Source organism: Gallus gallus, chromosome 3 (genome assembly GCF_016699485.2).
Source record: "Gallus gallus isolate bGalGal1 chromosome 3, bGalGal1.mat.broiler.GRCg7b, whole genome shotgun sequence".
NCBI classification, from domain to species: domain Eukaryota; kingdom Metazoa; phylum Chordata; class Aves; order Galliformes; family Phasianidae; genus Gallus; species Gallus gallus.
This window is the reverse complement of record NC_052534.1, coordinates 7,854,841-7,868,350: the sequence shown is the minus strand read 5'-3', so window position 1 is coordinate 7,868,350 and position 13,510 is coordinate 7,854,841. Positions and strand designations below refer to the sequence as shown.

The 13,510-nt window shown below is 49.0% G+C and overlaps 1 protein-coding gene and 1 long non-coding RNA gene across 14 annotated transcripts in view; one reads left to right on the top strand and one right to left on the bottom strand.

Annotated features, from left to right (window-relative positions):
• LOC112532054 overlaps positions 1-3,193 on the bottom strand; it is a 33,489-nt gene extending 30,296 nt beyond the window's left edge. For 3 of the 4 annotated variants that reach the window (XR_006938685.1, XR_006938686.1, XR_005858166.2), the window contains exon 1: positions 3,078-3,193. This is a non-coding gene — a long non-coding RNA (uncharacterized LOC112532054). The remainder of the gene's footprint in view (positions 1-3,077) is intronic. The other variant, XR_006938684.1, reaches the window with a different exon arrangement.
• STON1 (stonin 1) overlaps positions 1-13,510 on the top strand; it is a 37,282-nt gene that overhangs the window by 12,630 nt on the left and 11,142 nt on the right. For 2 of the 10 annotated variants that reach the window (XR_006938642.1, XM_015278012.4), the window contains exons 1-2: positions 3,281-3,353; positions 11,420-13,386. Coding sequence is in view for 8 of the 10 variants with exons in the window: in XM_015278012.4 (XP_015133498.1) it covers positions 11,466-13,386 (1,921 nt within the window). In the remaining 2 variants the exon portion in view is untranslated. Of the gene's footprint in view, positions 1-3,220; positions 3,502-6,190; positions 7,339-8,064; positions 8,188-10,201; positions 10,396-11,419; positions 13,387-13,510 lie in introns of those variants that run through there. The other 8 variants (XM_040696679.2, NM_001398196.1, XR_005858063.2 and 5 more) reach the window with 8 other exon arrangements.

Below are 13,510 nucleotides of genomic sequence, written 5' to 3'. Positions count from 1 at the left end.
GCAGATAAGCACATCTGACCATAACTGTTCTGTATGCCAGGTTGTGTTTTAAGCATGTCCTACACATAGACAAAGCCATGCCTCTGTAAATAATCCTACATGATATGCCCACCTACACTATAAAGCCCAAACACCTTTATGCCCCCTCCAAGTAACGCTCACCACCTCTGTACAACGCATATTGAAATATATGATCCTCCTTACAACAACAACCACACGGCTCTCCATAACGCCTTGCCATATAACGTCAGTGTAAGAGGTAGAACTCCATTCCACAGTCACAGCACTATGGAGATGCACGTTGTACAGACCAATATGTGACTGAGACCACGTGCTCCACTCTCGTTCTTTTGCTGCTCAGAGCTCCTGTTGTCACTTTCCCACCTTTTCTGAGCAGCAGCAACAGCTTCCTACCACCCTGATGATAAAGTGTGAAATGCTCTCCAGTACAAAGCATTACAGTTTAACATAGCATTTGCCAAACAATTAATATTCTGTTTGCTCCCTTGCTCCATCCAGCTGAATCAAAGCATCCGTCACCTCTGAGTTTAACAGAAACCAACGCCTGCTGTTGCACGAGGATGCTGTTGCACCCCTGTGAGCGTATACAAAGAAGTTTTTTGTCTCAGAAGTTGCTTGAGAGGCCTGAGGGAGACTCTGAAGGACTCCCTGCTGCCTACACACGGTTGCCGGGGGCAACAAAGATAAGGGGAGGATGCCAGCTCATGTTCTGCTGCTGAGATGGACCGAGGTGACCCTAAGATGAGGGACCCTGGATGCTCAGGGGTAGATAAGACTGTGCAGTAGTGTCGAATGTGCACAACGTGTTGTTACCTTGTGAAACCACACAAAGACCAGACCATTTATAAGGACTTTGCAAACAAAGGACTGCTGCCTTTTTGTGCCTTTTGCCCCTTTTTCGCCTGAATCCTTTTGTGCCTTTTTTCGTTGTTTGCCTTTTTGCTCAGAACATCCCATCACTGACCGAGAAGTTGCACTCCCCATCCCTGTTGCCTTCCAGATTCATGGAATGTTGAGCAAGTGCAGTGGTTGCTCTCTCTGCATTCTTATAACGAACCCTTGCTTTTATTTTCTGTCTTTTTACTATTGCTTTCTTCTTCCCCCCCATCCCCATCCTAACTAACCAGGAACGCATAACAAACTGGTTGGACAATACTGACTTGCAAAGAGCTTTAATCTCACTGTGGATATATATATATATATATATATATCATTAATCATCTCATCTCCAATAATTGGAGCAAGACTACTCTGTGACCAGCACAGCCACTCTGGCCGTTCATCCAAGGGCTGTGGCCAACTCACTGCCAGCCCCCACGTGCTGTCCCAGGTCCTCATCACTGCACCAAAATAAAGAAATCCCCTTGGTTTTTACAAACAGCCTTTATGACTCCTCATGTGTGGAGTTCGAGCAGCGAGTCTGAACTGTGTACATGGAGCTGGCTCCTTGAAAACCCACATGGGCTGGTTTATAACATTGGTCTTTGTGCCGGGGAAGAATCCACATAAAGCTGTAAGAATGGAGTGTCCTGCCAAAAATTCATGGCAGGAGGGTCAGCCTGGCCCCCACCTCCATGCTGCTGAGCAACAGCTGCTCTTCTTGCCCTGGTACCCCAACCCAGGAGCTTCCCCTTGAGTCAGAGCTGTGACGCCAACCACACCACTCTCATCAAAGGTAATGCAGCATGAGCTGCCCCTTCTTTAGTTCCTTTTTTAGGTGCAATTTATTTCAGACGGTCTGGACACTGTGTGTGCACATGGGGATCAGTGTGTGGAGGGGCTAATGGGGAGATCTGTGCATGACTCGGTGAGAGGAGTACCCCATATTGACTGGGAACACTGAAGGACCATCCAAACCCACAGAGCTGCCCTGTGTTTTGAGGAGCTCTCTCTGCTCCAGCTCTGCCACAGGCTGTGAGGTGTGCATGGTGCCTCGGCAACAGCCTCCACACAAGCTTGTGCACGGAGACAGGGGATGCACAACCCGCTGTGCACTCCAGCATCTCCAGGGCACACCTGTTGAGGCCTCAGGCAGCCACCTTGCTCAGCCCAGAGCTCACTGCCTGCATGATGCAGGCAATACATTTTAACTCCCGATTCCACACCAACTTCCTGTTCCATTTCCAGTTCAGGTTATACATCCACTTCTGGTTTCACTTCCACTTCTGGTTCATCTTCTACTTTTGGTTTCATGTTCCACTTATGGCTTTGGATTCATTTCCTCTCCAATCCACTTTCACTACTGGTTCCACTTCCAATTCCGGTTTCACATTTACTTCCACTTCCAATTGTGGTTCCACTTCCGGTTCTGCGTTTCCTTCCGTTTTCACTTCTGGTTTCCCTTCCACTTCCAGTTCCAAGATCACTTCCGGTTGCAGTTTTACTTCCGGTTACATTTCCACTTCCTGCTTCATGTCTGCTCTCATTACATTTGTACTTCTAGTTCCTTTTCTGGTTCCAAGTTCACTTCTGGTTCAACTTCTGGTTCCGAGTTCACTTCTGGTTCACCGTTCACTCCACTCCTTCAATGAGGGTTTGGTTCCACTTCCAGTTCCACATTTTCTTTCGGTTCCACATCTCCTTCCAGTTGCAGTTTCACTTCCGGTTCAGTTCCCACTTTGGATTCGCAGCTTCTGGTTACATCTGTATTTCTGGTTCCACTTCTACTTCCGAGTTCACCTCCGGTTTCGGGTCCATTCCAGTTCCTGTTCCATGCCAAGCTGAAATATCCCAACCCAACCCGAGCCACGCCAGGTTAGCCTGACATGTGCTGTGCTGAACCATTCTGAACTGAACTGCTCTAGGTCATGTCGAGCTGAGCTGCGCTAAACCACACTGAGCCCTGCTGGGCCAAGCTGAGCTGTGTGCATCTACCTTGAGCCATGCCAAACTGTGCCTAACCATGCTGAGCCGTGCCGACCCATGCGAAACCACGCTGAGCTGTGCCACTAAGAGCCATGCCAATCCGTGCCATGCCGTGTCAAGCCAAACCTTGCAGAGCTGTGCTGAGCTGCGCCACGCCGAGCCGAACCTTGCTGAGCTGTGCTGAACCGTACCTAGCCATGCTGAACCGTTACAAACTGTGCTGAGCCGTGCCGTGTCAAGCCGAACTTTGCCGAGCCGTGCCACGCCACGCCGGACCGACCTTTCCCATCGAAGCCACGCCAGTCCCAGCTGACCCGACCCGACCCGACCCCAGCCGAGCCGTGCCGGGGCGGGGCTGCGAGGCGGATCGTGGCCCCGCCCGCGGGGATCCAGCGCCTCCTGCCCCGCCGGTGTCGGCCGCTGCTGCCGCGTCTGCTGCCGGCGGCGTCTCCCTCCCGGGCGGCCGGGTAAGGAGTTGCTGCCGGGGCCGCTGGAGCGATGCTGGGGCGGGGGGGGGCAGCGGGGCGCGGGCGGTCGGGGCCGGGCGGCAGCGTCTGCGCCGAAAGCGGAGTTCGGTGTTCGTGAAAGTGCAGCCTGGGCTTCGAGAGCGAGCCGGTGGGTGGGCTTCTTGTTTTGGGCGAGTTGAAAAGCGTTTGGCTCCGCTTTTCGGTCCGTAAGCGTTTGTTGGCGGCGGAGCGGTGCGGAGAGGCGCGGCTGGGGGTGCCGGGAGCCCCGAACCGCCGCCGGGAGCGGCCCCAGCGCTGTGTTTGGGTCGGGCGTTGCGCCGGACGGCGGGGGCTGATTCTTCCTTAGTTTGGGCTCTCGGTTTGTTTTCGTACGGCACGGAAGCGGGATGCATTCCTGGAGGCTCTCTCGCGGTTTCTAGCAGCGCAGCCGGCTGCGTTAAACTCCTCCGGGATGGTGCCGGGTTGGGACGTTCTCTTCCCGCCGCGGGGCACCCGGAGCTGCTCGCTGTGGGAACGAGGCGACGGCTGAGGGATGGAGCGCAGCCTCGGGGTCCCACATCGGAACCGCTCGTCTCCCTGCCGGCTCCGCGTTCCCCGTCTGGAGGCCGCGGCCCTCCTGCGTGCCTCACAGGGAGAAACGGAGGCAGCCGTGCTGGGCTTTGCTGTGATCGGAAGCCGTGCCGGGGCCTGGCTCCGCGCTCGGGTTCTCGTTGTCCTCAGTGTCAGACTGCCCCTCTGCCGTCGTCTGTCCCACGGCAGTAAATGTAGCGGGATGTTGGTGGGAAGGTTCAGCCTCTGCTGCAGTGTCACCGGCGCTCACCTCTGACGCCATGGGCCAATTTGGTAACGCCATGGAGATGTGTTGGTGTGAGTCCCCAGGCCCTGTGACAGGGAGAGGTGCAGTGTTTGCGGATGGTGGCCCTGCCAGCGGTGCTGCTGTGTCTGAGGGCTCTGCTGGCTGTGCTGTGCTGCTCTTGAGGAAGGAGCCAGTGCTGCCTATAGGCCAGCCCAGCATGGCGAGGCTTTAAATGCTGATGTAAAACTATCACAACGTGGCTCCCAACGCTGCCCCCAGCACATGGCGTGGTACGTAATGTTGGTGGAAAGAGGCCCTGAAATGAGCTTTTCCATCCCACGCTGACTGTGGCATCCTGTCCATGACAACATGGCCGGAGCACGGTGTGCCACACAGGGAGCTCTGCCTAAGCAGGACCAGTCACACACGTGGTTTTGTTGTCTTTTCGAGGCGGTTTTTGCAATTAGTTGGTATGTGAGTGCTAGGGAAGGGCTGGTAGAATGGATCCAGGCATGGGAAGCTCATTTCCAGCACCTATCAGTGAAGGTTGGTGTGGTTATTCCCTGGCAAAGATGGGAATGGTTTGGGATAATGGCGCTCAACTGCCACATAACTGCACCCTGAGGAGGGGGAGCAGAGGGTGGTGTGGGGCTTTGCGCCCGGGAAGTGAAAGCAGGAGGGAACAGCACAGAGCTGTGCCAGGGCAGGGTCAGAGCGGGCATTGGGAAACTTCCTTCACCATGAGGGTGGTCAGACACTGGGAGAGGCGGCACAGCAAGGCAGCTGGTGCCCTGTGGCTGTCAGCGTGTGGGAGGCATTTGGACAACGCCCTCATTGAGTGCTGTAACTTTTGGTTGGCCCTGAGGTGGTCAGGCAGTGGGAGGAGATGATCCCTGAAGGTCCCTTCCAGCTGGACTTCCAATATATATGGAACAAGATAGGCCATCCCTGTCTGGCTGTGCAGAGAAGCAGGTGTTTTGCTCCGCAGCACTCCAGTGTTTGTCCTCAGCTCTGGGTACTCTCCAGGGACAAAGCGTTTGGGCCAATAAACAGACACGGCATTTTAATGACATGGTAGCCTACTACCCCATGCTTGCTGCAGTGTTTGTATGTTTGCTACCTCATTTTTTTTTTTCCCCAGTGTATCCAGCAGCCAGCTGTGAGGTTTGCTTTATTCCCATCGCAAGCATAAGCTCTGCTGGAGCTGCAGTGTGCTGATGCCGTGAAGGGTGTTAATTTTTTCACACCTGTGGGTGTGATATCAGCTGCTGTATCCATAAACTCGGGATGGAGCGGGCTGCTCCCACATCATGCTGAGGATGTGAGGATGCACTGCTGGGGCTGGGAGCAGGGAATTCCAACCCGACAGCTTCTCCCAGCTGTGCCCGTGCCCTGCAGAGCCAGCAATGTAAGCACCAGTTCTGGTCACGCTTTGAAGTGTTTCTGACCCTTACAGCAGCGACTTGCTTTTGAAAAGTTACCACATGAGTAATGCAGTGGGAGACTTCACGTGTATGTCCAAAACACAAACGAAAGCCAAGAAATTCCTGTTTCCAGTCAGCTTTGCCATTTTCTTGTGTTTGCTGCAGCGTGACAGGACAAGGGGGAATGGTTTTAAACTGGGACAGGGGAGGTTTAGGTTGGATATTAGGAGGAAGTTTTTCACCCAGAGGGTGGTGACGCACTGAACAGGTTGCCCAAGGAGGCTGTGGATGCCCCATCCCTGGAGGCATTCAAGGCCAGGCTGGATGTGGCTCTGGGCAGCCTGGTCTGCTGGTTGGTGACTCTGCACATAGCAGGGGGGTTGGAACTCAATGATCATCATGGTCCTTTTCAACACAGGCCATTCTATGATTCTGTGATATTGTTTTTCTGCCTAGGAGGTGTGGAGCAGAGTTAAATAAAAGTGCAGCCATTTGCAGTCTTATAACAAAACTTGAGGCAAATCACTGTAAATCAAACAGTGTTTTACGTAGAAGGTGTTCTTCAAGTTTTTGTTGTCTTTTTTTTTTCAGTGTAGTTATACAATAAACAACACAGCCATACAAGGTAGATGGCTATAAAGTTCAGAGATAAAACTGACATATTTTACTTGGCTGTTACAAGGACTTAGAATGTTTAGGGTATTTTATATACCATATGTGTGTTACTGCTTAATCTGCAGAGAATTTGTACTTCCCCATGAAACCATTACACTTTATGGCCAAATGCTTTAAGAATTGTCTACATATTTATACAGCAAACAGTGATAACTCACATGGTGCTGTTATGGAATGGTGCATACTGGGGAGGCTTTTGTGTTATGTTTCCAGTTAGCATGCAAAGAGTGGATGGAGATGTTCCTGGAAATGTAATTTCCACGTGCTGATGTCTGGGGGTCGTGGTCCACCAGGGCAGCACAGACACAGCTGGAGGAGGTTGCTGATGTCAGCTGGCTGAGGAACAAGGATGAAACGTACCAAAGCCAATGCTTTGAGTTGCCCCTTGCAGCAAACAAGTCGTTATGCTTGCGCTGCAGGAGCAGACTGCGGAAGTTGAGCAGTATTTTAGCTGCAAATTTGATCTGGGATTCTAGAAGCAGTAAAGGACTTGGTAATAGCTGCAGCCTGTGAAGTCTCACAGCAGTGCAATAGGGATCCTCTTCCTTACGTCCTTGAGGTAATAAAATGAAGAAATTAAGCTGCAACTTCTGTTTGTTAGATGCTGAAAGACCGAATTCATCTGATAATCAGCAAGAATGATTTTAGACAGAATGGGATGAGCTGAAATGAGTCTCAGCTTTTGGGTTTGCTGGAGTCTGATTTAGGATCAGCTGCCATTTCATCTGGCTGCTTCGTTTGTAATCCTGATATTCTAAAAAGGGCATTTCCTGTCACATATCTGAATGAGACGCCACATGTGCATGTAATTCAGATGTTATGGGCTGCATAGCATATGTGGTCATAGAGATCAATGGCGTCTTGTGTTGTTTTCCTGTTACCTAAAGTGCTTGGGTTACGCTTACATGCATCCCAAGGGAGCTTTTTGGAGCCCAGATGGATCTGTTTTGCAGCCCGACTCTACTGCCTTTTAAAGGAAGAATGCCCTAATTCCTAAGAAGGAATTTGAAGCACTGTTTAGAACCAAAAGCACTGGAGAGGCAGGATTAACTTATTGTAACAGCATCAGAGAACAAACTGCATAAAGGAGGTAAATGTTTAAGCGCTTGATGGATGGTGCTGTGTGTGACAGCAGGGAGGGTGCGTGTCATCATATTGACGTGACAGCATAAAAATAGCCCTTAAGGACCCGTTTGGGTTTTTTTCTCTATTCCTTGTGGTGGTTGTGGTGATCAGGGAGCAGCAGCAGTGGAACTGCTATGTATATCTTGGAGCGGGCCCAGAGGAGGGCCACTAGGATGGTCAGAGGGCTGGAGCACCTCTCCTGTGAGGAAAGGTTGAGGGAACTGAGCTTGTTTAGCTTGGAGAAGAGAAGGCTCTGGGGAGACCTCATTGTGGCCTTCCAATACTTGAAGGGAGCGTATAAACACGAGGTGGAGAGGCTGTTTAAGAGGGTGGACAGTGATAGGACAAGGGGGAATGGTTTTAAACTGGGACAGGGGAGGTTTAGGTTGGATATTAGGAGGAAGATTTTCACCCAGAGGGTGGTGACGCACTGAACAGGTTGTCCAAGGAGGCTGTGGATGCCCCATCCCTGGAGGCATTCAAGGCCAGGCTGGATGTGGCTCTGGGCAGCCTGGTCTGCTGGTTGGTGACCTTGCACATAGCAGGGGGGGTTGGAACTTGAAGATCATTGTGGTCCTTTTCAACCCAGGCGATTCTATGATTTTATTGCAACATTTGCTTCTTGCATGTGTGTTGGGTTTTTTGTTTGTTTTCTTTTACAGTATTCCTTTTGTTTTTGGTTCTGCAACAGTAATGAAGGGTGAAAGCTGAAGTCTTTGAGAGGAACAGGAATGTTGTTGTTGCTGCAGAGGAGAGCTCCATCTGCCTGAGTGTTTTCCTTCACAGCCATGTGGTGACTGAAGTGAAATCTTTGGTAGGTATGCTCCAAACAACTTTATGAGTGCATTTTGTAACAGGAAGAAACACGCTCAATAATCTGCAACATCAAGTTTTACAAAGTCTGAGTAGCAACAGAAGCTGGGAAAAAGAAATAGCTCAGCATCTGGAAATACTACAGGGCACTGAAAAACTTCGTGTTGTCGCGTGAGAAGGAATTGTGATGCAAAACACGCGTTTTTTCCTGTAAACAGCATTCATCTTTGCTCATGTTTCCACTTAATCTTGTCTTTTCCATACACCCGGCCTTAATTGTTGGTGGTTTGCCCCTCAGCGCACAGCAGTGGGAGGCAAGGCTGGGCTTGGCAGCCTGCTGAGCTCGCTGTCATTTCCGCCAGGCTGTGCCTGTGCATCTCTCCCAGAGCCTACTCCTGCTCCCATGCAGCAAGGAGAGCTTGCTGTCAGCTGTGCTCTCCTCTCTCTGGCAGTCGTTTACTTTTTGTGAATGCCAGATGCGGATGCAGCAAGGCTGAAAGCACTGAAGCTTGCTGTGCACAGAAGTAGTCATTAATACCACGGAAGGGACAGAGGAGGGGAGCGTGAAACAGGAGGGAGAAATGATGACCAAACTAGAGAACAACAAGCTATGCTTTTCTTTCCCCCCCCTGCCCTTGATTTTGATGAAGAGAAGGAGTGGGTGACGCATACAGTAGTAGCTGTGTGTCTGAGCTATGATAGCCATTTGTAATTGTTTGCTCTTTTTCTCCCCCTCTCTGTATGTGGACAGGAGAACGCTTATAAAATAACTGGCATAGCGCAAATATTTGTACTGAACAAAAAAGTCGAGAGGTCAGAAAAATAATGAAGGCCCGGAGTGTCTCTATGCCAAGCACGTATTTGTTCAGCAGTAGATTGAATGCTTCATGCCACAGTTTGATTTCTTCGGGGCTATTAACCAGCCAAGAAATAAGGGAGAAATCTTAAGAAATAATGACTTGTAGTGTAAGATTTAACTTGGCTGAAGTTTGTTGTCTTTAGAAACAGACTAGTCTCCAAACGCTACAGATGAGGAATGGCTTTGGTGGTTACGTGGTTATATGCACGCATCCTCGCCCGACAATTAAAAAATAGCCTATGTCTGTTTGTAGGTGAAGGAGAATGGCTCTGAGCCATCGTTATCTAAGCGTGATTAACAGAGTAATGCGTGTGCAGGTGGCTTTGTGTAAGTGAACTCTGCCTTCCTTGTGCTTTCAGGCAAACGGGAATGCGTTCTGACACAGTAAGAGTGTGTTTCTCAAATGAACAATGTTTATATAGGCCCTGTGGTGCTTCATTGTAGTGGATTCCTTTGCAGTCATCAACAGTTTATTTCTTACTTCTGCATCAAGTCAGGAGCAGTGGGGAGGAGGAACTTTGGGGATGACGCATCCTACATAAGGACACAATGAGTTTACATTTCAGTGCATGATTTAAAACAGCAAAGGCAAACATAATTAATAACCAGTAAATACTGGTTACAGTCCTGCTTAGAGGACATCTAGCTGTGTGCTTTACCAAAGTTAATCTGTTTGATGAAGTGTGGTTTATTAATTGATTTGAAGCCTGGTGCTTTTTTTCCAGGACGCCTGCCAATTCAGTACGTAGCATGTGTTGTTACTTACTTGGCCTTGACTTGCAGCATTGCATCTCTGCTGAAGGCTTTTAGTCTACGTTTCAGCAGAGGTGTATTGTATTTGTATCATCATAAAGTCACAGAATGGCTCAGGTTGAAGGGACCCTACAGCCCACCCAGCCCCAACCCCTGCTGTGGGCAGGGCTGCCCCCCCAGCTCAGGCTGCCCAGGGCCCATCCAACCTGGCCTTGGGCACTTCCAGGGATGGGGCACCCACAGCTCTGGGCAGCAGTGCCAGGGCCTCACAACCTTCTGAGTGTAGAAATAGAGATTGGACCCCAAGGTTTAATCTCAATTTCTCTTCTTTTCATTTAAAGCCATTCCACCTTGTCTTTTCACTACTAGACATATAGAACGTTGGTCTCCTTCTTTTTATAAGCTCCCTCTGGATGCAGTGAGGTCTTCCTGGAGTCTTCACTTCTCCAAGCAGAACAAGCCCAGCTTTCTTAGCCTTTCTTCAGAGGAGAGGTGCTCCAGCCCTTTGAACATCTTCGTGGCCCTCCTCTGGAGCCACTCCAACAACTCCTCATCTTCATTGAGCTGGGGGCCCCAGGCCTGGACACAGTGCTGCAGGTGAGGTCTCATGAGGGCTCTTGTGGCTAGCTCTTTCTTGAGCATTTCCACCTCCCCTCTCTAACCTTACTGTGACACATGTGATCTCTAAGGGCATTAGTCCAGAGGTGAAAGGACTGAAGTGATAACTGCCTAGATCCAGGAGGCAGCTGAGGTATCAGCAGGGAGCAGGCTGTGAGCCACGGGTCGGTTCTGATGTTGGCAGCATCCTCTCTGTGGCCTCTTGTCTGCAGATGCTCATATGGATGCTGTCACCTGTGGCTGTCACACAGTGAGAGTGTCTGTCTTGCAGTGGCTGTTCATCACATGTGTTAACTCGGACTGGTTTTACCACGATTGCAGTAATACATGCACCTTTTCCATCAGCATGAGTTGCTACAGCTCGGTGTAGCACCAGATTTGTTCTTGGAGACTGCTGCACCATTCTGAGTAAAACACTGTTCTGTTTAATGGAAAATAAGATTAGAGACCTCATCTGAAGCAGAAGCATAGCATGGAAAAATCTTTGCCTGTATTATATGCTGCAGCTAAGCTGTATGGTAGAATATATTTTTGTCCTCTGTACTGGACAATATATGGTCCTCTATACTCGTGGGACTTTATACTGTCTATGACAAGAGCAGAGACGTGTAATACACAAAATACGTTAGATGGGGCAATGATTTTAAACTAAAAGAAGGTATGTCTAGATCGGGTGAAAGGAAGAAATTCCTTTCCTTATGAGGGTGGTGTTGCACTGCGCAGCAAGTTGTGGTTGCCCCATCCCTGGAGGTGTTTGAGGCCAGGCTGGATGGGGCTTTGGGCAGCCTGATCTAGTGGGAGGTGTTCCTGCCAACAGCAGAGGGTTTGTGACTGGATGGTCTATAAGGTCCCTTCCAACCCAAACCGCTTCATGATTCTATATGGCTTGTAAACTTTGCGTGATTTTCAAGCTTTGTATGGTTTGAGTATTATAAGGATTGGGTTTCTCACTTTTTTCTTTCAAGAGAATTGATTTCTGATCATGTCTGTTGTTTCTTCATAGATGGTTTGTGGGTGATATATCTGCGAGTGCTTCAGATCTCTACAAGATGTGTTCCACAAATCCAGCCAACTGGGTTACCTTTGATGATGAGCCACTCTTCCAATCACCTCAGAAACTGGTTCATAATCAGAGCAGCTGTAAAGCAAATGGACTGAAACTCAATCTCTCTACTGTGCATGAGTCTTCAAGTCGATCATCTTCTACAGGCAGCACTCCGCTCTCATCTCCTGTAGTTGACTTCTACCTGAGTCCTGGCCCACCCAGTAACTCTCCACTTACTACACCTACCAGAGAATACCCAGGCATCCAGAAGCATGGGATTCATGTCCTTTATCCTATTCCTGAATGGCCACCAAATACTAACCTTCCATCACCTGGGGTTTGCTCTTCCCTAGCCTCACAGAAGCCCAGCAGCCTTCTTTTAACTAATGATGGTTCAGTTAAGACTTCAGTCTCCAAATCAGTAGATGAAGGAAATGCTGATCTGCAAGGAGGCTGTGACAAGTCAGAAGAGTCATCAGCAGTGGGGCAGTTCCCATACTTCCAGACTGACTGTGGTTTTTCCAGTCCCTTTTGGAAGGAAGGATGCTCGCTCAGCACATCACCAGCTAACATTAATGTGTACAGGAAGGATAAAGTGCTTGATAAAGGCACTTGTCATTCTACAGAGAAAGAGATTTGCCATGATCAGAAGAGCCTTAACCAGGGCTCCTTCAGCTACATCTGTGAGAGGCTTGAACACTTGCAAGCTGATGGCTCAGATGCTGTGGGAAGCCTGCCCATCTCCAGTTCTCATGAATGGCACAAGGATTCCTCAGCTGTTCCTCACGGCCTGTTCAGGAGCCGGAAAGCTGATGGATGGCCATTCATGCTGAGGATTCCTGAAAAGAAGAATATGATGTCATCTCGGCAATGGGGCCCTATTTACCTTAGGGTTCTAGCTGGAGGAATACTGCAGATGTACTATGAAAAAGGACTCGAAAAACCTTTCAAAGAGTTCCAGCTTCAGCCACATTGTAAGCTGTCTGAACCCAAATTAGAAAGCTATAATGTTTCAGGAAAAATTCACACCGTGAAGATTGAGTGTGTGTCTTACACAGAGAAAAGGAGGTATCATCCTAAGGTAGAAGTGATCCATGAGCCAGAGGTTGAGCAGATGTTAAAGCTGGGAACCACAGATTATAATGACTTCACTGATTTCCTTGTAACAGTTGAGGAAGAGCTTATGAAGCTTCCTACCACTTCTAAACAAAGGAGAAATTATGAAGAACAAGAAATGACTCTGGAAATAGTGGATAACTTTTGGGGAAAAGTCACTAAAGGAGAAGGAAAGCTTGTAGAAAGTGCTGTTATCACACATGTTTATTGTTTGTGTTTTGTGAATGGAGGTACTGACTGCTTTCTGACTCTAAATGACCTGGAACTCCAGAAGAGGGATGAATGTTACTTTGAGAAGGAGGCGGAGAAGAAATGGATCAGTATTCTCGATTGCCATTTCCACAACTGTGTCAAAATGCAGGAATTCGAGCAATTGCGAATTATCAAGTTTACACCCCCCGATGCCTGTAGGCTGGAGCTAATGCGTTTCAGGACGCAGTATCACGGAGAAGACCTTCCGTTTTCTCTGAAGGCAACTGTAGTGGTTCAGGGGGCATATGTAGAACTTCAGGCCTTTATAAATATGTCTTCAACTGCTCTGATCCCAACACGGTTACCTTCTGTGAAGTGCTGCGAAAATGTTATGATACACTTTCCAGTTCCTGCACAGTGGGTCAAAGCACTTTGGACCATGAACTTGCAAAGGCAGAAGTCCCTAAAAGCAAAAATGAATAGAAGAACGTGCCTTGGTTCTTTACATGAGATTGAATCTGATCCTGTAATACAAGTCTCGATTGGAACAGCAAAATATGAGAGCGCCTACAGGGCTGTTGTGTGGAAGATAGACAGGCTTCCAGATAAAAACTCAAGTAAATAATTTGCTCTATAAATTGATGGGCTCGGGTGCATGTCTTCTCAGGGTTTTGCATTGTTCTTACTCTTGTCTGCATAATTTTTTTTATTTAAGGGCATTTTCCCAATTCAGTGGAGTCA